We start from the raw sequence: 25,011 nt of genomic DNA on the forward strand, positions 1-25,011 counted from the left end.
AGGGAAAGAAAACGGGGGAAAGAAAGTGGAGGCAGAAACAACTGAAAAATGACCCAATTTAATCCCAAAGCCCCCCCCGCCCCCAGGCCATCGGGATCCCCCCGCAACCTGCTCCCCCCCCACCGGCACCCCCAGCACCACCGCTGCCCCCCGGCCCGGGGGGAGGCCGGGAGGAAGGAGCTCTCCGAGGCGTCCTGCCTCTTCCTCAGCTCCGCGCCCGGCCCCACGCCCGCCCCGCCGCCATCAGGAAGGGGTCCTGATGAAGACCATCTTGGTGGAGTAGACCAGGTCCACAAGGTAGGCGAGGAAGTTGAAGATGGTGAGGAAGGTGACCCCCAGGTGCTTGTTCCAGGAGCAGTTCGCGCCGCAGGGGCTGGGCCGGCTCTTGTTGTTGAAGCTGTAGAAGGGCCAGATGACGATGGCGGTGAGGTACATTACCATGGCCAGCGCGTTGTAGGCCACCAGCACCTTCTCCAGCGGGCAGGGCATGTAGCTGAGGCAGCGGCCGATGGTGAAGATGATGATGAGGAGGGTGACGATGAAGCAGATGGAGTAGACGGCCACGCACCACTGCAGGCCGGGTTGGGAGCCGTAGGAATCCAGCAAGGAGAAGATGAGACACGCCACATAGGCCTCAAACACCTTGAGGAGGCCGGGCACGGTGGAGAGGAAGCTGCTGATGTCCCCCGGCTTGGCACGGGTGAGCCCCACCTCGAGGGCGTAGGCGAGGAAGCAAAGGCAGGACATGGCCGTGGCGGCCGCCTGGCGCATGCAGGAGCTGCTGCTGCAAGGGCTGGTGATGAAGGCGGAGGGGAACACCACCGAGCTGGTGAAGATCATCAGTGCCGCCAGCATGGAGAAGGCCGAGGTGAAGTCATCCCAGGAGAGGGGCAGCTTGGGGTAGAGCTCCAGCAGCTCCAGCAGGACGATCAGCACCGTCACGATGAAGCAGAAGCACCAGCTGAACATGCACCACGTCCCGTAGGGGGGCCCGAAGTTCCTGGTGGAGGCCACCAGGCTGAAGGAGATGCAGGACAGCAGGATGGCGAAGAGCCGGGCGATGCCCACCCAGGAGGTGACGGCTCGCAGGTTCACCGTCACCAACGCCATGGCCCCGCCGAGCTCCCACGCCGAGCGCCGGGAAGTGGCCGCCGCCGCCTGCCGCTCTTATCTGCGTGCCGGGACCGAGGGGTGGGGCGCGCGGTGGGGAGCCGCCGGCCGCCGGCCCCCGCACATCCCCGGGGGTCCCCGCGCCACAGACCCCGGTCCCCGTCCCCACCACGGCCCCGCACGGCTGCTCGGGGCGGGCGGCGGCGCGGCGGGTGGATCATTAACGCAGGGCCGGCACTGCTGGTGACGGTTCGGGGGGGGGGCGGGTGCTGGCACCCAGCCCGGGCCCTGCCCTGGGGGTGGGAGGCGCAAAGGGGCCTCTCCCGCACCCCAGCAGCACCCAGGGGGCCCCCACGCCCTGCCGGTGCTGCAGGTGAGGATTTCGGGGTGCTGCACCCTGAAATCCTGGGGGCTCCTTGGAAATGTCCCCATGAAGGGGGGAGGGAGGGGGCCCGGGGTCCCCACCAGGGGGTGACGCAGCGGGGAGCAGCTGGGTGTAGCCCACACACCTCTGGGTGCTGCCGCCGCTCCCTGTGGGCACGGCCGTGGCCCGATAAGCGGCTCAAAGTCCGGGTGCGCCCGCTGCCGTCACCGGGCTGGGCCGGTGGGGTGACAGCGGGGAGGGGACCCGCGCTCCGCCAGCCCCGCTGCCACCGGCCGCCCGCCCTGCGCCTGGCCAGCTGCCCCCTTGTCACCGCCAGGGACAGCGCCGTGGGAGGGGGTGGCAGGGGGAGGATGACGATGGTGGATGCTGAAGGCTCCGGCTTCACCTTTAATGCCAAGCAGGCTTCGGGGGATCCTGGTGAAGCCCGGTGGCGAGGCTGGGGGTGACTTGGGGACGGGGACACCCTGGGAGCCCCCTCTGCTCACATCCTTGAACCAGCGTGGGCCGAGGGGGGTGCACGGCGTCCCTCTGCACCTGCCGAGGTGTCCGGGGACAGGGGAAGGTGATGCCGGGGGGCGTGGGTCCGTCCCCAGCCGGCAGAGGTGGCACGGGGCAGCACAGTCACTGGTGGGGCAGGGGACGGGCACCGCCACGGGGGCCGGGGTCCCAGGGCTCAGAGGTTGCTGTCGTCCTCGTCCTTGCCCGGCAGCCCGTTGGCGGGGCTCAGCGCCACCCGGTTGCTCTCGTTCAGCCGCCGCACGCGGTAGCTCTCGTAATGCACGTTGTGGGTGATGTCCTTGAGATCCTGCAGGTGGGACCTGCCCGGGGTGGCAGCGAGGAGGAAGGGCACCAAGTCACCGTCACACACCACCCCCGTAGCTGGGGGTCCCCCCCCCAACCCCACCCTGGGGTGCTCCAGCAGGGTCCTGGGCACCCCCAGCCCCATTCCCCAGCTCACCGGATGAGCAGGTCCCGCAGCATGGGGAACTCGCAGTGCATCGGGTTCTCCACTGCAAGGCAAGACAGAGCAGGCTGTGGGGACGTCCTGGGCCAGCTGGGGGCCACCAGAGCTCGGGCACAGCCCCACGCCGTGGGCAGAGCACCCACCCAGGTAAGGGTGCACCCAGGGGTGCTGCTGCCCTCAAGGGCCCCCTGGTGGCACCCTGGTCCCCCTTGGCTGCCCTTACCTTCGATGATGCCCCACTTGGTCTTGCGGCCCAGCACCCGCCTGCCGTTCACCTGGTGCTCCTGGTCCGCCCCCACCACGGCGAACGGGATCTTCTCCTGCGGGCGCAGGGGTGCACGGTCACCCCGGGGTGCCACCATGCTCCCCCCAGCCCCCAAAATGCCAGCATGTCCTGGCCCTCACCCGAATCACGTTGTTGAGCAACCTGTCATCTGGGTCCTCGTCGAAGTCCTCCTGCGGGTACACGCTGATGGCGTGGGCCTTCAGGTCCTGCTGGATCTGCGGGGCACGGGGTGTGAGATGGTGCTGGGCTGAGCTTGGGGGGGGTGTCAGGACCAGGAGCCCCCCGGGGGTGTCCTCACCCGTTGCTTGAACTCTGCCCGCTCCTCCAGGGTGAGCGTGTCGGCTTTGGCGATCACCGGCACCACGTTGACGATCTTGCTGAGCCTCCGCATGAACTCCAGGTCGAGGGGCCTCAGCCTGATAGGGATGTCTGTCACCCTGCTGCCCCTCCAGCAGCACCCATGGGTGCCAGCAGGGGTGGGGGCACCGCGGTGGTACTCACCAGTGACCTGTGGGGGGGACAAAGTACACGCAGCCATGGACCCTGGTGTCCGGGATCTTCCTCTTACGGGTGATGAGGATCTCCTCGCGCAGGTACCTCTCGTACTGCTCGTTGATGTACTTGATGATGGGGTCCCAGCTGGCGATGAAGGGATGGCATCAGAGAGCCCTGCGGGGGCTCAACCTCACCCAAAATGCTGCCACCCCCCACCCCTGGCTGCGCCCTACCAGTTCTCGTTGTTGATCTGGTCCCCGAATCCCGGCGTGTCTGTCACCGTCAGCTTCATCTTCACACCCTTCTCCTCGATGACTACGGGGCACGTGGGGTCAGCGGGGTCCACACATTGAGGAGGCTTCCCCTGCTTCTCCCCAGGGTTTAAGGGACACGACCGCATCGGTGGCCTTACCATGGGTGACCGACTGCAGCTGCACCGTCTTTGGGATGCGCTCCTCCTGGCCGGGCTGCGAGGCTTTGCGGCTCACTTTGGACTTGAAGAGGGTGTTCACCATCGTGGACTTCCCCAGCCCGCTCTGCCCTGCGGGGACACCAGCAGCTCCGCTTTGTCCCCTCTGGCGGTATTTATAACCCCTCTCCCTATGATAACGCCTCGGTACCCATTTAGGAGCATCCCAGTCCTGCAGGACCAAGGTTGGGATGAGTTGCCCAGCTCCTGGTGCCGCGGGAAGCATCACCACCGTATCACGCTACGGGATTCATCCTTCCCCAATTTATTGTTAAAAGCCTGCTTTTTCCCATCCTCCCCCCACACAGTGGCATCACATTTCCAGCCACCAGCCCCGCGAGCGCTCACCGACGACCATGATGTTGAACTCGAAGCCTGTCTTCATGGTCTTGACCCTCATCTGGTCAAGCACGGCTTCGATCCCCACGTAGCCGAAGAGCTCATGCGCCCCCTTGCCGGGCGCAGCGCCGGGGGGCAGCTCCTCGAGCATGGCCGGCGCCTCCATGCTGCTCTCCTGTGGCTCCAGGCTGCTCCCTGCGCGGGGGCGAACGCGGGGTGAGCCCAGGGCTGCTGAGGAGCAGGGACGTCCCCAAACCCTGTCCTCAGCTTGCTCCCGTGCCCGTTAGGACACCCGGGCTGGCTGCTGCTCGCCCCACCGCCGTTACCCCAGCAGCAGCTGCGCCGGCGGGCACGCAGCCCCGGTGCATTCCTGGCAGCTGGCGAGGCAAAGCTCGGCAACGGGGCGCACCGCCCCCCCGGCACCACGGGCAGAGGGGACGTGGGCGTCCCTTAGCGGCATCGCTGGGGCGACTCTGCCCCTGTGTGGACCACCGAGCACCCGTATCCGCCCGAGTCCTCCACGATGCCACCCGCAGCTCGGCAAGCGATGGTGTCACTAGCACCGGCACCCGGTCCCAGCCACCAGCATCCTTCATTGTCACCCCGTGCCATGGCCAGCGGGCACCTCGTGGTGCAGCCCTGGTGTGCACCGGGGGGCTCCGGGCACAGCATCGGACCCTGCTTTGCACCAGGCACCTGTAACCCAGGAGGGGAGCGCAGGCGGTGGCACCGCCACGGGGGCCAGCACCGAGATGCCCCCAGCCCCGAGAGTGAAGGGTGGCAGTGCCACCGCGGTGCCACCGGGTACCAGCTGGACCAGAGCTGCCGGGCGTGCAGCCAGAGCCCCTCGCCTTCCGCCCACCCCAGCCCTTTGTGTGGCAGCTTCAAGGGGCCCCCGAGCCCTCCTCCTCCTCCTCCTCCTCCCTCCCAGCACGGCCATTGTTCGGGTCCTACCTCCGAGACGCGACGTCCCCGCTCAGCGCCCCGCTCCCACGCAGCTGACTGGGGACGGGGGGGGACCGTGGGTGTCCCTGTCCCCTGGCCGCTGCCGCGCCGCAGCCCGGTCCCGTCCCCTCCGGGGCTCAATCGCGGGCTGGCGCCCGGCTGCGCTCGCACATGCCCAGCATGGCAATAACCCTGCCTCCCCCGCCCCCCGCCCATGCACCGAGTTTGCCCATTCTGAGCTCAGCCTCCAACACAGCCAGCAGCAACGGGGACCCCGGCATGGCAACGCCCCCACCCCCAAACGGCACCCTGAGCACCCACGGCGTGGGTGGCCCCTGAGCACCCCCAACAGCCCCGTGGCACCCAGGGCTGTCTCCGGGGCACCCACCTGGCACCGGGCGGTGGTGGGGGAAGCACCGGAGACCCCAACGCCCGGCGCTGCCCACCCCGCTGCCGCAGTGCCCTACGGCGCCTGCGTCCCCCAGCCCACGCCGCAGCCTCCCCGCCTGGCACATATGGGCCAGCCATCTCTTGGCGTTGGCGAGGCTCGAGCAGCAGCTTGCCGCCGGCCCAAGCTGCCGACGCAGCCACGTGCCATGTGTCCTGGGGACAGGGACCCGCAGGGCCTGCCCCGGCAGTACTGGGAGGCGGATGGAGCGATGCGCTCAGTGCTGTGTGTTCCGGGGAGGGGGGACTGGGTGCCCCGTGCCCACCAGTGGGCACGAGCCCACCTTGTTGGGAGATGCGGGATCAGCCGCTGTGGCTGCCAGGATGCAGCCGGTGACCGGGAAGGCGGCAGGGATGGGGACAGCAGCGCTGCATGGCCTGGCGAGCAGCCGGGCTGGGAGCAGGGGGGGAGCACCCCAGGGTGCTGCACACGCTGTCCTCCCGGGGGGAGATTTTCTCTCTCCAAACCTGGCATGGCCCAGCTCCCATCCGCCCACGGCACCCCAGCGCCCTTGGCTGCATTGGCTGGGGCTTTCCTCGGAAATGTCAAAACAGCCCGGGACTTCCTGGTGACAGCCGTGACACCCAGCTGGCGGGGGGGGGGACGGGCGGCAGGGTGCTGCCTGCAGCAGCGCCTGCTCCCGTGGGTGCTTGGAGCGAGCTGGGGGGGGCTCGTCCTGCCCTGCCCCCCAACCCACCTCAGCACCATGCGGTGCCAGGACCCCCACCTGCCCCCACCCTGTCCCCAAGGTTGCCAGGACAGATCCGGAACCAAGCGACGCAGCCACTGCCTGCAGCCACCCCAGTGGTGCCCCCACCCCCAGTCCCCAAGCCACAACCAGGAGGACGAGTGCCACCCGCTCGCAGCCACCCCGAGCTCAGCGTGGGCAGGAGGAGCTGGGCCAGCCCTGAGCATCCCGCGTGTCCCCACCTCACCTCTGCTCCCCCAAGCAGGGGACACCCCCGGCGCCCCACAAAGCTTTCCCACCTCCACACGAGCCGCCACCCATCACCACCCCAGGGGGCCCGGCCACCGCAGGCAGGGCGCAGCGCCTGCACCCTTGGCTCCTGGGGCTGCGATACCCACACAGGGGCTGCCAGCACGGCTGTCACCTCCTGCCCCATGCCGTGCCGTGCCGGCGGCAGCGCCGAGCAGACACAAACAGCCGGAGGGGTGCGGGTGGAGCCACGCGGAGCTGCTGGGTGCTGCGCCCACAGCCCCCCGGCAGGGCGCCAGCCCCCCGGTGCCGCAGGCGACCCCGCCGTCCTCCGCCAGAAACCGCGGCCGAGAGCGCGGCGGCCGGGCGGCCCATGTGGGGCCATTAGGGAGCTCTTCATTATCTCTTCATGTGGCCCAGGATAATGGCTCCCTGTAGACGGACCTGTTCCAGGGCTCATTTAGGATGGTTTATTTTCCAGGCAGGGACAAGTAAGCCCGGGTCCGTGGTATCCCGGAATGGTTTAATTACTGATGCGGGGTTAATCGGCACATTGGCCGGAGAAGCCTGTAATAAGCTCACAGGGGTGGAGGGTGGCGGGAGGCGGCGATGGGAAAGGAGCTGAGCATCGCTGGGCGCGGGGAGCGCGGCCGAAAGGCTCACAGGATGCGGCCACAGTGAGCCAGCCCCTGTGGTGCGGGGATGGAGGGTTTTGGGGTGCAGACCCCCCGCCCCTTACAAGAGCCCGTGGTGGCCGTGCCATGGTGACAGTGCCCACCATGCCACCGCTGGTCCTCACCCAGCTGAACGTGACCCAGAAACACTGCTCCCACCGCCATGCAGGACCTGAGGGGACAGTGGTGACCAGCCCTGTCCGCGGCCGGACCCGGAGCCGGGCTGGCCGTGGAGCTGCACTGGGCCGGGTGCCGCGCGCCCACTGCAAGCAGAAGAGGAAGTGAGACCATGGGGCCCTGCTGCAGTGACAGGGACCAAAACCCTGCCGTGACACCGAGCACCCTGCCCACCACGCATACGGGAACCGGGGCGCTCGCCCTGCCCCAGCACCCCGCGCCCGCCGGCCTCCCTGCGCGCCTCCGTCCGCCCCTACCTCGGCTCCGGCCGTGCCGCTGCACCACAAGCTGGTCACCGGGGCCGAATGGCTCCTGGGGTGCAAGGCAGGAGGGAGGCTGCAGCCCACGGCTCCTCCTCCGCTCCTCCTCCTCCTCCTCCTCGCCTTGGGGCCCTGCGTGGGTGATTGGGGCGCTCGGTGTGGAAGTGAAACACGGCGGCTGTGGAAGTGAAGCTCAGCGCTTCCCGAAAAGGAGAGCGGGCCCGAGCACACCACCAGCAGCCCCCAACACCCAGGGCAAACTGTGGCTGCGTGCACCCATGGGTGCCACTGGCTCAGGCCCTGGTGTCCCCCGGGAGAGGAACTGCCCCTTCCCCACCTCTTCCCAGCACAGGAGCCTCTGTCCCGGTGCCGGTGCCCACACGCTGCCCTCCGGCTTGCGCCCGCTCCGCAGCCTGGCCCAGCCAGGCCCAGCTCGGCCGTCCCGTCACCAGCGCCCCGACCCTGCTGTGTCCCCCCCAGCTCAGGTCCAGCCGGGCTGGCTCGGCCACGGGCATTGCTGCGGGATGATTCACTGCAGCCCGGAGCAGATGTATGGATGCCTTCGCGAGCGTTAGTACTTAGAGCCCCGGCGACGGCGGCTTTCAAGGCACCTGAGCGAGACAGGCAATGATCCCCAGGCATGTAAACAGGCGGCCCCGGCGGCTGCGGCCGTGCCCTGGCCACCCCGGCGTCCTCCCTCCATCCCCGGGGCCGCGCCGTGCTCGGGGACGGACGCCTGGGCAGGCGGCGGTGGGAGGCAGCGCCAGGGACGCGGCCGTGCCCCGCGCCTGGGGGCCCCGTGCTGCCACCGCCGTGAGGGGACACTTGGCACCGCAGGGCCCTGCCTGTGGTGGCACGGGGCCACGGGCACGTCCCACATCCCATGGGTGACACCAAGAGCCACGAGCTGCAGCCTGGGCACGTGGGCATTGAGCACCACACCGCTGGCACGGATGAAGCCACCGGTGCAGGGACAGCCTAGGGACGGGAGCGGTGGCTTGGGGACCCCAGGAGGGTCCGCTGGGGCTCTGCCGGGGGGGCCCCGCGGCCCCGCTTCCTCCCCACCCTTCCCGGGGCGCGGGTGGTGCGAGCATGTCAAAGCAGACCTTGGCCCCCCGCCACCTCCTCCGCCCCCGGGCCGCTGCGGGAAGGGAGGCAACAGGATCTGTCCCCGTGCCAAGGCGAGGAGGGATGAGGAGGGAAGAAAGCGCTGGACGCGGGACAAGATCGCAGCGATACGAGGCACGAGCACGGCCCCGGCGCTCGGCGCTGTGGCGGATGCAGCACATGTGTCCCGACCTGTCTCCCCGCACCGGGGAAAACAATTAGTGCCGGGGGGTGGCGCGGAAAGCTCGCCAGGCACCCCGGGGCCGGGCGGGACGGGAGCGCTGCCAGCACCGTGCTCGGCTCCGTGCCGTGCGGCCCCCCTGCCACGCGCCGTGCTGAGCCGTGCCAGGTTGAGCCCCGAAGCACCCGGCCCCGCAGCACTGGGCACTGAGAAGGATGCAGGTGGGGACTGGTGACAGTGGCAGTGTCCCCAGCGGGTGCTTCAGGGCCAGCCTGGCACTGCCATGGCCACGTCCCCAGCACCAGCCGGGGTGGCTCGAGGTGGCACCAGCACCGGGGCACACAGCGCACCACGGGGCTCACCGACAGCAAGGGGTCCCGGTGGGGATGGGAGAGAGGGACAGAGGGGAGCAAGTCCTACCGTGCTCTGGCGTCCCTGGGGTGCAGCAGCCGTCTGCAGCCTCACTGGGCCCCTGCGGCCCCTCTGAGCTGGCACTGGAGGCCTTCCCCATGGGGGGACTGGTGCCACCGCCATCCCTTGGTGCTGCTGGGGTCCCCGACATCAGCACCAGCCCCCCGAGGAAGGTGGGCTGGGAGCTCACTTGCACAGTCTGTGGCTGGGACACCAGCTTGAAGGGGGCTGCCTGGGGGGGCAGCAGCAGGGACAGAGCCTCGCCGGGGTCGGTGGCCATGGTGGCAGCAAGGGTGGTGTCCCCTAGGCCCCGGGGGGGCGGGCGGGCCAGGCGGGGGCTGGCGCTGAGACAGACCCTGAGCTGCGTCCGGGGCAGCCCCGGGGCCACCTCGGTGGGTGAAGAGGAGGAAGAGGGGGAGGAAGGCCGGCGGGCACGGGGCTGGGCGGTGGGGCTGCGGGCACCCCACGGCAGCGGGGGGCGCGAGGCCGATGGGGGGACCCCCGGCTCCTCGGCGATGTGCAGGTCCAGCGCCGGCAGCGAGCCGTGGCCGGTGGCCACGTGGAGGGGACGCTCCGGCTCCGCCGGGAAGACGCTGCTGTGGGACGGCACCTTCTTCAGGCCGGGGCTGGTGGCCGGGGGGGCACCTGGCGGCTGGGAGGGCGCAGGGCTCTCCAGGCTGGAGGAGGAGCTGCGCAGGCTCTCGCCGTCGCTGCCCGGCCCCGGGCGGGTCTGGAAGGAGGCGACGCGGGCAATGCCGCTGCCGCCGGGGCCCTGGCTGGCGGCGAGGCTGGTGCTGAGCCGGCTCCGCAGCAGCGGGCTGTGGGACGGGCTAGGGCCGGTGCCCATGCGGGGCGCGGGGCTGGGCTGCAGCAACCGGTGGCTCTCGACGGCACCCGAGGGCAATGGGGATGCAGCAGGGGAGCCGGGCACCTCGTCCACATCCTCTGTGTCCTCTGCCTCAAACGACTTCTTGAGCGCTGGGTGAGAGAGAGAGAGAGAGAGAGAGAGAGGCGGTATGAGAGTGGCACCCGGCATTGTCAGAGCCACGGCCGAGCCCGGAGCTCATCAGAGACCCCCTACCCCATGCACCCGGAGTCTCCTGCCGTGCAGCTGGGTGCCAAAGAGCCGTTTGTGAGCCCGGCCCGGATGGGAAACCGGATCGCTGCCACCGGCCCCACGGCATTGTTCTCCCCGGCTTATCTGCGGGCCGGCCGGCCGGTGCCGCTGCCTCCCCGGCTCCCCCGCGCAGCACACTGCCCGCTTTATTCCCCTGTAAGGGATCCGGCCCTGCGTAACCAGATCCCCGCCGGACCCTCTCGTCCTGCATCCATCAGGAGCACAGCTCCAGCTGCGGGCACCAGTGCTGAGGATCCCTGTCGTGTTCCAGGGCATTAACCCTGAAGCCTACCGATGGCGAGGCAGGCCAGTGCTATCGCTACGTGCAGCGGTAACGTTACAGGGCACGTGCTCAGCTTCTGCGGACCGCGACAGCCCTGCCAAGGGCTCTTCCGCTCCCCCATGAGCAGCACGCGGGAGGGTTCACAGCTCTAACTGCAACCACCAGCCCACGCCACGTCCCCGGGGCTCCTGTCAGTGCAAACGTGCCTCCCGCTTCCCCTGCACGCCCCCCGCCCACTCGCAGCCCTTTGGGCATCGCAGCGCCTGGCTGCGGAGCAAAGCCGCCTGCCACGGGGCGTTTGGCAGTGGCGGGGGGGCGAGCTGGGGCCCAGGTCGGGCATCCCACTCCCCCAGGGGCAGTGATCCTTCACGGCCCGGCCAGGCACCGCCGCGGTGGGTCTGAGCAGCCGGGACCCCCATGAAGCCCCCGCGGGCAGGAAGCGCCTTCGCGGGGCGGCCGCCCCCTCCCTCCCTCCCTTCCTCCCTTCCTCCCTCTTTCCCTCTCTCGGCAGCGCGGGGCCCCCCGGGAGCCGTGTTCCTGCCAGATCTGCCGAAGCGGCACTGTTTGGTGCCGGCTCCCCACGGAGAGCTCCCACTGAGAGCTGCCCGCGGTGGGGAGCCCCACGCGGCGCCCCGTCCTCCCCGCCGTGCTGGCACGAGCACCGGCGTGAGGCCGCCCTCAGCCTCCTCTTCCTCAGCCTCATCCGCTGCCCGGCTTGGCCGTGGCCCCATCAGTGCCAGGGGCAGTGGGGTGATGGGGTGGGGGTGATGGGGGGGGGGGCGATGGGGACCTGGCCAGGGGGCGATGGGGCTGGGCTGGGTCTCGCTGCCCCGTCCCCTCCTCAGGTCACTGGCCCCGTGCCCGGGGCTGGGCAGAGGTCAGGGGCCGGGGCGCGGGTGATGCTAATAACAGCTCTCCGCCGGGCAGGTATTTCCCAGGCAGCCAGGCTGCCGGGGGCGGTGGGGACACGGGGGCGATGGGGACACGGGGGGGGGGCGGCTCCCCCCACTCTGCGCTGCTCTCCACCGCCGCAGCCCGGGTGTACCCCAAATCACCTCCTTTTACCCCAAATCTTCCCCAGCCCTGAGCCACCCTCGCCATCCTCTGCCCGGCCGCGGTGCCCGGAGCCAGGGGCAGGGCGGGGGCGGCGGAGCAGCCCCGGGGGGGGCCGGGGTAGGTGCTCGCATTCCTCCCCGGCGAGGGCAGCAGCAGCCCCAGCGTCAGGTTTCGCCGCCCGCTCCTCCCCACCCTGCCCCTTCCCAAGCCCCTGCCCCGACCCGCGGCGGCCTCCGGCGAGCAGCGAGGGAGGATTTGGGGCCGAAAGAAAAAAAGGAAAAAAAAAAAAAAAAGAGGAAAAGGAAAAAAAAAAAAAGAGAAAAAAGGAAAGGAAAAAAAAAAAAAAAGGAAAAAAACTTCTCGGTGCTATCGGGCTCCCCGTGCCCGGCCCCACTGAGCAGCGACGGGTGGGAGCGCAACGCGGGACGCGGCGTGCACGCGTGGGGGGGCGCACACGCACCCCCCCCATATGTGTGTATGTACCTACACACGTGCATGCACACACACACACATACATGTGTACACACACACACACACGTACACACACACACACACCCGCGCACCCCTTCCCGGACCGAGCCCAGCCCCGCGCACCCACCCGTGAGCGCAGCCCCGCGTGGGGTCTGGGGGGCAGCGGGGTCCCGGGGGAGGATCTGGGGGGGCTTGGGGGGGGGGGGGGGGTCCCGGCCTCACCTTCGAAGTCGGAGAGGATCCCGTCCAGGTGCTCCTTGACCGAGAGCCGGGCCATGGGCGCGGGGGGCCGCGGGGCCGCGCCGCATGGGAACCGGAGCGGAACCGGAGCGGAACCGGAGCGGAACCGGAGCGGAGCGGCGGAGCCCGGTCCGGGACGGCGGCGGCTGCCCCGGGCTGTGCGGGCGAGCAGGCGAAGGAGGAGGGGAAAGGAGCGGGAGGAGGGGAGGGCTGCAGGGGGCGGGGGCGGCGGGGGGAGGCGCTGCCCGCGCCCCCGCCCCGGCCGGATCCCCCCACCCGGTTCCCCGGGCCCGGCCTGGGGGGCTCCGGTGGTCCCAACCCCGCCAACCCCTTCCCCGTGGCTGCTGTCCCCACCCCACGCTGCCGGACCCCGACATCCCCACGGCCGCCCTGGGATGCTGCAGCCCCTCGCCTCCACGGATGGGGGTCACCCGTGGGTGCAGGAGGAGGACGGGACCCCCCCCGCCACCCACGTGGTGGGAGTGCAGAGTGGTGGCCAGAGCTGGGGACCCCCACGCCTGGCTCTGCAGCACCCACGCAAAGGGGTCACCAAGCGGCCCTGCCCCACGCTGCTCCCTTCCAGGGATGCTCCCAGCATCCGCCTTGGCGCTGCTCGACGTGGGGGTCCCGGGTGGGCTGGGGTCCCAGGTGGGCTGTGCACCACAGGCCCAGGGATTTCCTGCTTGGAGCAAGAGGAGGAAAACGTGGTGGTGCAGGCAGGGCCGCCTCTTGTCACCTCCTCGCTGGGCGTGTGGGTGTCCACTGGGCGTTACTGTCCCCTGTCCTGCATCCCGGAGCATCCCCGGGGACCGGCCGCAGGGACCCGCGCTCCCCGCAAGCATCCCGGGGTGCAGCCCATGGCGGGTCCCAAGGGGCAGCACCGATGGGCGAGGGGCTGCCCCCCCATAGCCTTGCGGGATGCTCGAGGGGGGCACCAAGGGTTAAGCCGCCCCCTCCCGTCCCCAGTCCCAGCGAGGGAAATTGGCAGCAGATGTGGAAGGGAAGGAGCTGGAAATCCCTTCTCCAAACACGGGTCCCGCAGCGCCAGCCCTGCTCCTCACCACCCTCCAGCCGCCCGGCCGAGAGTAAACACCCAGCTGCTGCAGCGCATTCCTGCGCTGGGCCCGGGCTGGGGGCTGCGGCCCCGCGCCCCCGTCCCCACGGGGAGCCTGTGGATGCAGCCCCGGTGCCGTGTCCTCACCCAGGGGTGCAGGACACGGCCGCAGTGTGGTCCCGGCTGCATTTGGGGGCTTTCGGAGGTGCCCACTGGCTCCCCAGGGAAGGGTTTGGACGGCGCTGCGGTGTGCTCCGCGAGGCCGGGGTGATTTATGGCACTGCCTTCGCCCGTGGAGCTGAGCCAGTGCTGGGCTCAATGTGCCCAACCCGAGGAAGGCAGCAGCGGAGTGGCCGCAGGGCCGGCACCGTGGCCACGGTCGGGTCACGGCGCGTGGGTCGGGGCTCCCGGCGCACCCATGGCAGGACCAGAAGGGCCGGAGCGCGGCGGCGGCGGTGCGAGGAGCGTTGCAGAAGCTGCCGAGTGGCCCCAAGGAGTTTTGGAGCCGCGAGAGCTCCGCAAAGCCATAAACCTATTGAAAGTGTGTTTGTTTAAACGCACTTCTGTTTTTTTAAGAGCTCTTCAAAGCTCCCCGGGGTGGGCTGGGGTGGCCCACAGCCGCTGGGCGCTGCCGACATCCAGAAGAGCTCGAGTGCTTCAGCGTGCTTCACAGCCGCTGCGAACATTTAGAAGGCATTTCACAGGTGAAGAAGGGTTTTAGAGGAGTTTTGGAGCTGCTTTCAGCTCCACAAAGCTGCGCGGAGCAGCACGGACCTGTTCCAGAGCCGCTCACACCTTTTCAGTGCCCTTTGGAGGAGGTTTCGAACCACTCAGAGAAGTTTATGGCCATCATTGAGAAATTTTAATGCTGTTGAGAGGGATCTTAGAAGGGTTTGGAGGCAATTTAGGGGCCTCACAGAGGGCTTCAGAGCACTTGAGACATCTCAGAGCCATTCAGAAGAGGCTTGGAGTGCTACAGAGCTGCTAGTTTTTTTTTTTTTTTTTTTTAATGCATTTTGAGCTATTTCAAGGGGTTGTAAAAGTTTGAGGAGCTCAAGAGCTACTTCGAGCCGCTCCAAGCAGTTTTAGCTCCTCGGTGCCTTTCAGGGCTGGTTGGAGGAGGCTCTTGGAGCAATTCAAGTGCTTCAGCACTGCCCCGAGCTCCGTCCTTGCAGCGTTTTGGGCTGTTCAGAGGTATTTTAGGGCTCCTTGAAGCGACTCCATGCCGCGCAGAGCTGTTTACTCACCAGATTTCTAGAGCAGCCTCAAGCTGGCCGAGCTCAAGCTTTTTTTTGGAGGCATTTTAAAGGACTTTCTAGAGGAGCTTAGAGAAATCCTAGCATCCATTTGAGCTGTTTGGAGGGTTGCAGATCGCTCCGTGGCTCTCCAGAGGTGTTTGAGGGATGCTCCGAGCGGTTTTGTTGCTGCTCGGAGCAGTTTGGAGCAGGATGGAGCGGTTTGCAGTGAGCTGGGTGCTGTGCTGGGGCTGCTCGGAGGCGTTTCGCAGCATCCAGAGGCACTCGGAGCTCTTTGCAGCAGCTTCGAGTGCTCCAGGGCTGCTTGGGTGAGTTTGCAGCACTGCGGGGCTGCTTTCAACGCTCTGGAGTCGTTCAGAGGGGATTTGCACGTTGGAGCCCTTTGGGGCAGCTCACAGAAGCTCGGCCTCCCTCCCGGGGCCTGTCCTCCCCCTCCCCGGCCCCTTTCTGCCTCCCACGGCCTCCCCCCGGGGCAGGGGCACTTCCACCGCCGCTGGCCCCAAGGCGCAGGGCGACCTCCCAGAGCTGCTGGAAAGAAGGGCAGGGGGCAGGAATGGTAACAGCTTTTAATCAGACAAGAATCGATACATCATTTAAGACAATACTGTTTTCGCCTCTTTTGGGACTTCCTTCACATACCGGCGGGGAAAGAGGAACATTTTTGGGAAGTACAGTTTTTTTGTGTTTTTTTTTTTCTTTTTTTTTTCATAGGGACTTTAAAGCATGGTGAATGTGCAAGTCAGTGCTTTGTTTGCTTAAAACTTTTTCCCGGTGCTTATTTACAGTTACAGTACCTCTTTGTGAGCGACAGGAAAAAAGACGATTGTATTAACTGGGGATCCGTGATCCCAAGTCGAGAAAGGCAGATCTCCGATATTTATATATTTATACATATATATATATATAATGCTTTTGTGTATACACAGATACATTTCTCTCTTCTTTAAAGTATTAAAAAAATGATCAACCTTCATTCTATAAAAATACCTACTCTACAAGATAGAAAAATTTCCCTCTCCAAGTATACACTGATTTACACCCAAAGCTTCTCTGGAAATGTACATTACGTGGCTTCCTCCCGCAGGCCGGGCACGGCGCGGTGTCCGCGGCGAAGAGGCGCAGGAGGGCTCGGCGCGGGGCCGGCAGCAGGGGGGACGTGGCTCTGGGGAGCAGCAAAGCCTCCGGGGACCCGGCCCGGGCTAAGGCTGCGGCATCTGCCACCGCTCCTGGCTCGTCGCGCCCTCGGGGCGAAGCCCACCCGCCGGCTGCTCTAACAACACGCCAGCGCAGAAGGAGACGCGGTGCGTGCTCGGCACTGCCACGCTCGGAAGCATTTTGGGGAGGAGAAGACACCCCCCCCCCCTCAAACCAGCGGCCTAGAGATCGCCGTGGCTTCTGTTTTCGGACCGCTCTGGCATTTCTAAACCCTGACAAGCAGGAGAAAGAAGCACTGCTTTGGGCCCGATGTACTAACAGAAGGCAGATCCTTGGCGGCCCGCTGGCTGCCTCCTCCTGGGAGCAGCGAGGAGCAGGTCGGGGTGAGCGGCTGCCCCCCACGGCCATGCCACGGCCGCCTGCGCCAGCGCACCAAGAGCTGTCCGGTGTAAACATGGCTTTTGTTTCCCAGGGAGCTGCTGTTTTATTCTCTGGCCAGAGGCCTCCTCTACCCAGCGGACTGACGGCGCCGTGGGCTGAGAAATCGGAGCGGCCGCCTCGTCCCAGGGCGAGGAGCAGTGGCTGGAGCGGGCTCTCCCTCCAGGACTGTCACCGGCAGAGCCCTGCTCCAGGCTGGGGCCCCTGGGAGGCCACGGGGAGAGCTCAGCCCTCGCACGGTGGTCGCAGCCTTTCCCCCGGCGCCTGCAGGTGGGACAGGCAGCGCTGCTGTGCCCGCAGCTGGGGTGGAGGGGACGGCTCTTCCCCAGCTCAGCGGACACGCGGGCACGTGGAGGAGCGTGGTTGCTCTGCCGGGCCGCACACCGGGGCCGTGAGCGCAGAGGGAAAAGAGCCACAGACAGCAAAAATAAATAAGGAGGCAGGTGACAAACTGCACCCACGCCCTGCGCCAAGGACGGCCGCCCCCCTGCCTCTTTCTGCCACCAGCGAGCGAGCGAGCAGCCAGCTAGCTCTCTGCACGTGACCCGTTCCCAAGCAAAAGCAGCAGGGCAAGGATTAACTGCGCCAGCTGGATGAGGACATTTGCATTAAGTTAATTAAAAAAAAAATTCTACAAGTCCAGGACAAGTTTCCCTCTTTCCCAGATCTGCCCCAGTGAGTGAGTGTGTCACGGACACTTTGGCAAAGCAGATACTCGGGCTGGACAGGGCAGCAAGGGAAAACGTCAGCTCCAGCGCTTCCTTCTCCATCCCGTGACCCTGCAGTTCGGAGAAACCCCCTCCTTACACCCTCGTGTCGGCCCCGTGTGTCAGAGGGTCTGCCACCACCGTCGGGACAGTTCCCACCAGGCGCGGCCGCCGGCCAGCTCTGCTGGTAGCGGGGCTGGTACAGGTCCTCCTCGCGGCTGTCCGTTGCCTGCGCTTCTTCTCCAGGTTCCCTTTCACCCCTCAAAACCAGGAGGGTTTCAAAATAACGGAGTCAGACCACAAAGCCTTGCTGCTGGTTTTCTGTTTCCCCGGTCCGCTGGCTGGCTCACCCACCGACCCGACGCGATGCTTCCTTGTGCCTTCATCAAGAGCAAAGACGTTTCAAGTCCCTCTTTCTCCTCTCAGAGCACCAAATCCACACCCATCAAAGAGTGCACAGCCCGCGGCTCTCGGCCGCCCTTACTTCACTTCCAGGATGGAGGGGTTTGTCTCCATGATGGCCACGATGATCCTGTCGATGTAGTCCTGCAGGCGGAAGTTGATCTCCTCTTGCTTTTGAATCGCTTCCATGAGCTGCGAAGGGAGAGAGAGAGGGAGAAGCGGTCACCGCTGCCCTGGGACAGCAGCAGGGTTCCTTGCTGCATGGCCACACCTTGCCCTCGAGCAGACATCAGGCAGAAGGTTCCCCCTTCCTTCTCCCCTCTCCAAGGAGTCTCCCCGACAGATGCTCCCAGGCTCCCCAAACCCTGCACGTGGGGCTTGGCCGAAAAGCCAGAGGCCCCAGGCAGACGTGCTCGTTTCTCTGGGGCTGCCCCCAGCCCTCCCCTCCCCTGGAGCTGGCCCAACAGGAGGAGATGCCCTCAGCCACTGGCCCTGCTCACCTCCGTCTCTCTTTCAAGTTCTCAGCCAGACGGGAGAAAGCAAGGAGCGCCGCACCTCCCTCTGGCCCCCAGAACAACCCTGTGTTTTCCCTACACGCCTCTCAGGGTTCAAAAGATTGAATTCTGGCACTTGTGTGGGCTCTCCCACAAGTGTCTGGGTGCAGCCACTGGAGCAGAGACAGCATATGCCACAGCAGAAGTGAAGATCCAAGCTGTCCAGGGTAGATGTCCCAGCTGCCTGGGCTTTTGAGAAACCTACAGGCAGCCAGGCACACCCCGTGCCTGCTGCTGCATCCCAGGAGAGGAAGGCAAAGTGGCGCTGCCAGTACCAGCAGATTGGAAGGGAGCAGCTTCCCCTGCTCCCAGGAACGAGGGCTGGCAGGCAGGGCAAGTCCCAAATGCTCTTTAAATTGTTGCATGGGTATTTCTTTGCTCCTGACAGCTTCCAGGTGAATCTGGGGAGTGAGCCGAACCACGGGCACCGCCACATCAGTTCCTGCCAGGCTGAGAGGGGAGGAGAAGCCCCAGCCACCCTGGGGAGATGCAGTTTGAGCAAAGCAGCTCCCTGTGGCACCTACCTCGTCTCTGGAGACCGAGCTGATCTCAGCCGCCAGGGATTCGGAGAAGGAGGCTGAGAAGAGGTTCTTGGCTCCCTGGATGCTCAAGTTAATGATCTGCCCGTTCAGCTCGTCGTTCTGCTCCTTCAGGTTCCTGTTATCCTGTTCGCAATAGACATCGGATCAGATATCTGATGTGATATCTGACATAGCAGAACAGGTATCAGATGCTGCGTGGTGCCCCCACAGCAGACCCGTTCAACCCCCACCGCGCAGCTGGGGAAGGCAGGGGCTGTCCTTGAACCCAGCAGCTCCCAGAACACCAGGAGCAGCACACGGTCTCCTGGCTCTGGCTCAGGAGAGCCTGGAGAACCTTAGGAAACATGGAATGTCCCGGGCAGATCCAGGGGACACAGCGTACAGGGGCTCTTGCGTACACATGGTGTCCTTCAGAGGAAGGATCCCACCTCTCCTGTCCCAGAGCAGGGCAAGAGGCTGCCGGATGCTGGACCCATGGCCAGCTCCTCAGAGGGGAGCATGCACCAAGCAAGGAGCCGGGCACTCCTCGGTCTGTCGAGGAACTGTCATCCCCTTGCGCAGACCACGCAGCCGAGGCGTCTCCCTCCCTGCCCAGCTGCCCGTACCTGCTTGAGCTGCTTGATCTCTTGCTCCAGCTCCGTCTCCCGCGTCCTGCTGTTGTACTCCTGGAGCCCCATGCTGCTGCTCCTGCCTCGCCGCTGCTCAGCTTCCAGCTTGAAGAGCTGCAAGTGCTCGAGCTGCTTCCTGAGGTCCTCAATGAGCTGCAGCACAAAGGAAGGGGACAGCTGAGTGCTGCAGCCTCTGCGGGTCCGACAGCTCGCGCGGGATGCGGCTGGTGCGACACACGGGCTGTCTCCCAGCTGGAGCTACCCCACCGACTGCTGCAGCAGGATTAACAGACTGCCTGGGGGGCACACAGCTTCCCCTTCGGGCTCTGCAGCAGGAGACAGGGCTGCTCCGACAGCTGCCACGGGCAGTGCCGTGAATCCCCATCTCACCCGAGTGCTCTCAGCAACACCAAAATTTTAACAATTTCCATTCTGAGCCCCGAAGCTCCTTTCCTACCAGAACAGCAAGCGCTGTTTGAGCTGGAACTACCAAGCAGACACCTGGAAGGAGGTGAGGGGGGGCTCTATTTCTGCCCCCAAGCACAGACGAGCTGGGAGCTCTCCCCCAGGCAGCCCCACACCCCTCTCCTCCCCTTCGCTAGCGCTTGCTGGTTCCACGTGCTGCTGCCACAGCTCCCTGGGTGCAGGAGAGCAACCGGTCAGCCTGGCGCAGCCCAAACGGGTCTGTGGACGCAGGCAAACATGCTCAGTTGAATTTTAACAGAGGCAAAAGTGACAAATGTTACACAGTTAAGCTGCTGCACTACCTTTCTCCACGCAGGCAGGATCCAATGCTCTACAAATAGTTACAGCTGGTTCTGGAGAGGCTGCTGAAGCCAGCTCCCCTGTAACCACCCCCCATCTCGGGGGGGACTAGCAGGGCAGGGCTGCAGCAGGCAACGAAACTCTACTCACCTCCTGGGTCGACTCCTTCTCCTTCTGAAACTGGTGTCTCTCCTGGCTCAGCTTGTCCCCCATCTTCCTCTTGTTCTCCTGCTCCTCCGTGAGCTGCACAGTGAGGTCTTCGATCTCATCCAGCAGCTTCTGCTTCTCCTGCAGCGACACGCGAGGCGATGAGGCAGAGCCCGGCTGCCAGGGCTCGTCCCGCTCGCCCCAGGGCCCGGCGCACCCAGCCCCGCGGGGACGCTCCCCTTGCGGACGCGCTGCCCGCGGCCGTCTCGTTTGCTGTCTGAGGGCTGCAGAGCACGAGTGCTTCAAGAAGAGCCACGGACTAAAACAGTGCTCCTAGGAGAGCTCTGCAGAGAGGACTGGCGAATGACCGCGGCAGCGATCACCGCACGGCGAAGTCCCTGCGCCGGGGCAGCGCCGTGCCGGGGTGGGACACGGCTGGACGAGGGCTACAGGGCAACGAGAGACCTTGGGCTCCTTAGGTCTGAACTGCAGACCAGCCAGAAATCTAGGACCTTATGCCGCTGCGGGGAAGTTCATTCCTTGTGTCAGACAGCAAAGAACTTAACTGAGGACTGACCCATGCACGAACGCGACCAAGGCAGTAAAACCAACACGCAGCCCAGCTCGCTGGGGCTGGCGGTGGTGTGGGAAGCTTGTCACCTGCTGGTGACAACAGCCCTGTGCAGGACACCGCCCTGTACAGCAGCTCCTCTCTTCCTACGACCGGTTCACCCCAGGGCTTCCAGCCTGGCTCTCCCTGCGAGGGAGGTTTTGGCTTTCTGATCCCCGGGCTGGGGTGCCCCAGTGCTGCACAGCACAGCACCGAAGGCACCGCGCAAGCAGGAATGCAGAACTGACAACAAAATCCGGATTTCTGGCACCAAACAAGACAGCAGTCCATCAGCAGGGCTTCTCTCCTCGGCAGGGAGGGGCAGCGACTGCGCCTCTCATCGCTGGTTAATCACATTTAACTGCGGAGAAAAGCAGCGCTGCTCTGCAGAGGGATTAAAGATCAAAACAACCCTCGCGTGGCTGGACACACCTAAGCAAGAAATTCATCCCCAGACCCACGGCGGTTCTCCCATCCCCGGCCTCGATGCACCGTGTTTACACGGCCGTGGCAGACGAAGGCAGCTTCGCCTTGGCCACGTCAGGCGGAGGCTGAGCCGCAGCGATGCCCTGCGGGCTCACGGACCGCAAATGGATGAACTGCTGGAGGCCTTCAGCCGGGCAGAGAGGTTTGATTTGACTTCAGTTTTAATCTTAAATGCGCCACAAACGTGAGCAGAAACACAACGGGACCTTTGGGCCTGATGTGGGACCCCTAACCCACGCCCCCTCCCAAACCAAGGCTCCCGGCCAGCCCTGGGGAGGCTGCAGCCCCTCGGGCAGCCTCCGCCCCGGCAGCAGATGCACGGCCTTGAGCCCTGAGCGGGGGCGAGGGTCTGGGAGATAAGGCAGCGCTTTGAAGCCTCGGCACACAGCTCCTGGTGACAGCGTATCTGCCTGGCAGGAAGCAGATAAACCATGCCCGCTCCTCTTCCCCCTCGGACTGCCCCGGCCCCGCTGCAGGGCTGGGGACGAGCCTCCACAAGAGGGCACGAGTCCCCTCCTAAGCAGCCCCGCCAGGGCTGAGGCTCTGCTGCTGTCACAAGGAGAGGCTCTGCAGGGTTTTAAGCCCAGGTTTTTAGCCAGGCGGTGCAAACCTGCCTGCAGAGCAACAAGGTTGCTGACGCAGGGTGAGGTTTGCAGGTTCTGCAAGACAGAGGCAGCTCTGAAAGGATTTCCTTGTCCCAGAAAGCAGACCCCACGAAGGCCCTTTGTGCAAATGAGAATTTCAGCTTCAGCCACGTGAGGCGGCAGGTGGGGACCCAGGCACAGCCCCAGGAACAGAGCGGCCAGCACAGAGCGATGCCGCCACTGTGTCTGTGCTGCTAATTCTGACGGCAGCCCCAGCATGGAGGGCAGAGACCCTTCTTACACACACACACACACACGCCCTCACCTCCTCAAGCCTCTCGATGCTGGCTTTTAAACAAGGGACACAGGACCTCAGCTCGCTGTTCTCATCATCCAGTAGCTGCAGCCTGCAACAACAGAGATGTGTCAGAAATTCACCCAGACCTCCCAAGTGCAGGAGACTTGGTTGAAACATCATCAGGAATATCAAACCAGGACCTGCTGGAGGCAAGCCAGCAGTGATTTCTCTCTGCAGTGCAAACCCGGAGATTTCCACTATTGCCATTCGCAGGGGAAAATGGGGGAATCCACACAATTTCAGGCGAGTCTTTTGTTCAGTGCCATGCTCTCCTCAACTAGGTTGAATATAATTCTTTAGCCCAAAGGCTTCATCGGTGTCCATGGGCAAACCTCAGCACTGGGCACCAGAAAGCAAAATTTGCCTGGGCAATCAGAGCAGGGGCTCAGACAGGGCTTCAGCTTTGCATTCTCCCAGTAAAGGAACATCCCATCCACGTGTTGTGGTAACTGTCCCACCACAAGCCCAATTAAAAAAAAAAAAAAAGAAATTCAGTAATTTTTCATTTACTGCAATGGCTGAGCAATAGCAGTAATTGTTCTGGAAAAGCAGAAAAAAATACCCCATCAACAAAAAACCCTGCCAAATACATGGAGCTATCTCCCCTGCTACTCTTTCCTTGGGAAGCCACGAGGTTATACGAACCCTAGGGGTCCAGGACACCACCTGTGTCACAACTCTTCCTTCCCACACAGGGGTCTAGCTCTGCCCCAGTACCCCTCCTGCTCCTCCAAGCAGCCTGCAGCCACGGCCCACTCGTGCCACGCTACCTGCTCCTTTCTTGCTGGGGAGAGCACTGCCGTCCCTCTCGACCTGCGCCTGCCCAGGTCCATAACCCCTGCAGCTTCTGGGAGCAGGATCAGACATTTGCTTGTTTCCAAGAAGCGACTCACATCTGAGCATCAGAGCTCCACGGGTCTTTCATGTGAAGAAGCGCTAACAAACAACATCTGCGCTCGTGCACTGCGGGGCAGGCCCAGGGAAGGAGAACACGAGCTAGACTAAACTGCATCAGGGAAACCCAAATAAGTCTGAGACCAGGTTCACGGAGGGGCCTGATTTTGGGACAAAGGTGAGGAAGGAGAAGCAGCCAAACCTCAGGGTTTATATTGACTTTAGCCACACCTTTAACCAAGTTCAGGTCACCCTCTGCCACACTCTGTCTCCCCAAAGACACCAGCGGCCGTGCGGGTCCGGGAGACCTGCCGCCACCCAGCCCTGCCCCAACCCTACCTGGCCTGCAGGTTCTCGATCTCAATGCTCTTCTCCCTCTCCATTTTGCTCAGCAGCTCCCTCTGCTTCTTGATCTCCTCCAGGAGTGTCTGGTCGGCTCTCAGCTCCTGCTCCTTCAGCTGTTCCTCGAGAGCGTTGGCTCTGCGGAGAGGAGGGAGAGGATGAGCGGCTCCCCACGGCTCGCCCGCCACGCTGCCCTCCCGCGGGAGGGATGGGGCTCTCTTCCCGGCCTTTCTCCCAGCCCGTGAGAGCTGGGAAATAATAAACTGAGCTCTGGGGGAAAGCGCGCCCACAGCACCTTCAAGCAGCAAGCGTGTGAGAGCTTCACTTTGTCCCAGTAAAAATGGGGAAAAGCAACGCGGTCCACAAAATCCCCGACGTGGTATTAAAGTAAAATAAACTGGGTGGTACATGCTGGTAGACGTCTCCATCTATTTTTCTACCTCTCCAGGCTGCATCAAAACCTTTTTATAAGGGGGGAGACAGCAGGGGGGGGGACAAGGGCGAAAGCACAGCAATCATTCTGTAACACACCCTGCGGGTCTCAGGCACAGCACCACCGGGAACAAGTTACTTAATGTGAACCTCGTCCCTTAACCCTCCTCCTTTTCACACTCTTATGTCCCCAGCCCAAAAAACACAGGCTCTGCAGGTCAAACCTCTGTGTGCCAGCACAACGGCGATTTGCACGCAGTCCTGCGATCGTGGCACGCCGTTGGGGCAGGAGCTGTGCTTGCTCGTGCGGGCAGAGGCAGTCCCAGCCACCGCGGAGCTCCTCACCCCGGCTTGCTGGGAGGCTGCTTTGCTGCGCTTTATGTAATTGCTTTGCGCAGGCAGGCTTTTGCCAGATGAAGCCGTTCTTCAAGCAGCAAGGAGTACACAGAGGGCTTTACGTGATTAAAAGACGACTGACACTTCTGGGCCAAGCCGCTGAAGTGAAAGCGTTCCCCTCGCCGCAAAGTTTATCACGGCTTAGAGAAACCTTTGTTTGGACGCTCGGTTCCATGACACAATCATTACTTAACAGCCTTACAGCCCTATAGATAACTCCTGCTGGGTTTATCTGGGAGTGTAAATACACTGCTGGAAGAGAGAAGCCTGCCAGATCCGTAAGGACAGGGATTACTTAAAATGGGATCCGAAGGGGCTGTGCTGCAGCCAGGATCCGAAAGCAGCAGGGCTGAGGCTGGCTGAGAGCCACGAGCCTCCCTGAGCCAACCTCTGGGGCTCTGCAGACAGCGTTAAGGGTGGACATGTGAAAACAGACCTACAAAGCTCTATGTTTACATGCAGCCAAGCAGAATGCTCCGAAGGAGCGAGTGCAAGCTGGCAGCGTAGCCAGAGGCGGGCTGTTTGTACCTGCTGAGCTGCCAGCAATTAACTAAGCTCCTGGGAACGAGCCAGCGGCCCCAAAAAGTGCGTGCGGGACCGCGCGATCCCGCGTGAGAGCCCCTGCTGCTGAGCAAGAGGCGGCACGAACCGGGCTCAGAACCGGGCTCCTTACCTGTGCACGAGCTGCAGGTTCTCCTGCTTGAGGCGGCTGTGCTGCTCGCCGTTGGCAGCCGTGTCCTTTTCCAACTCCGTCACCCGCTTCTCCAGAAAGACAACCTGGGCAACGGGAGAGGCAAGGGTCAGCCCACACCCCGCTCCCCACCCCACAAAGCGACCCTCGCTGCAGGAGCCCTCGCTGGAGCTCGGAGCTGGCTGAGCTACCTGAAAGGGGAAGGCTGCCACTGGAATCAGGGAGCCGTGTCTTT

General features: G+C 64.6%; 3 protein-coding genes across 7 annotated transcripts in view; all 3 read right to left on the bottom strand.

Moving 5' to 3' along the window:
• Positions 1-38: 38 nt before the first annotated feature.
• Positions 39-1,110, bottom strand: LOC308178173 (myeloid-associated differentiation marker-like; the record flags this gene model as incomplete). The annotated part of the gene is made up of 1 exon (XM_080556359.1): positions 39-1,110. The coding sequence occupies one exon, from the start codon at positions 1,108-1,110 to the stop codon at positions 244-246; it is 867 nt and encodes a 288-aa protein (XP_080412485.1). The 3' UTR covers positions 39-243.
• On the bottom strand, positions 39-12,543 carry SEPTIN12 (septin 12). 3 transcript variants are annotated; one of them, XM_080556322.1, is made up of 13 exons: positions 12,338-12,543; positions 9,198-10,166; positions 7,487-7,621; positions 7,178-7,315; positions 4,058-4,243; positions 3,653-3,781; positions 3,474-3,555; positions 3,247-3,384; positions 3,044-3,161; positions 2,865-2,960; positions 2,683-2,779; positions 2,454-2,505; positions 39-2,313 (listed from the first exon to the last, which is right to left on the bottom strand). In XM_080556322.1, exons 1-13 carry the CDS (start codon positions 12,390-12,392, stop codon positions 2,169-2,171), a joined length of 2,340 nt encoding a protein of 779 aa, XP_080412448.1. In that variant the 5' UTR covers positions 12,393-12,543; the 3' UTR covers positions 39-2,168. The 3 variants fall into 3 exon arrangements, with proteins under 3 accessions (XP_080412448.1, XP_080412449.1, XP_080412450.1); XM_080556323.1 differs by lacking the exon at positions 7,178-7,315 and having other exon boundaries at positions 12,338-12,541; XM_080556324.1 differs by lacking the exons at positions 7,178-7,315; positions 7,487-7,621 and having other exon boundaries at positions 12,338-12,540.
• Positions 12,544-15,212: 2,669 nt separating this feature from the next.
• The window catches only part of RAB11FIP3 (RAB11 family interacting protein 3), a 73,308-nt gene continuing 63,509 nt past the window's right edge, over positions 15,213-25,011 (bottom strand). For all 3 annotated transcript variants that reach the window (XM_080556328.1, XM_080556327.1, XM_080556329.1), the window contains 7 exons: positions 24,759-24,862; positions 23,255-23,395; positions 21,989-22,070; positions 19,987-20,124; positions 19,069-19,224; positions 18,446-18,586; positions 15,213-17,559 (listed from right to left, as the gene is read on the bottom strand). In XM_080556328.1, coding sequence (XP_080412454.1) covers positions 17,446-17,559; positions 18,446-18,586; positions 19,069-19,224; positions 19,987-20,124; positions 21,989-22,070; positions 23,255-23,395; positions 24,759-24,862 — 876 coding nt within the window. In that variant the 3' untranslated portion in view covers positions 15,213-17,445. The remainder of the gene's footprint in view (positions 17,560-18,445; positions 18,587-19,068; positions 19,225-19,986; positions 20,125-21,988; positions 22,071-23,254; positions 23,396-24,758; positions 24,863-25,011) is intronic.

The sequence above is a fragment of the Anser brachyrhynchus genome (genome assembly GCF_964034855.1).
Source record: "Anser brachyrhynchus genome assembly, chromosome: 15".
NCBI lineage: Eukaryota > Metazoa > Chordata > Aves > Anseriformes > Anatidae > Anser > Anser brachyrhynchus.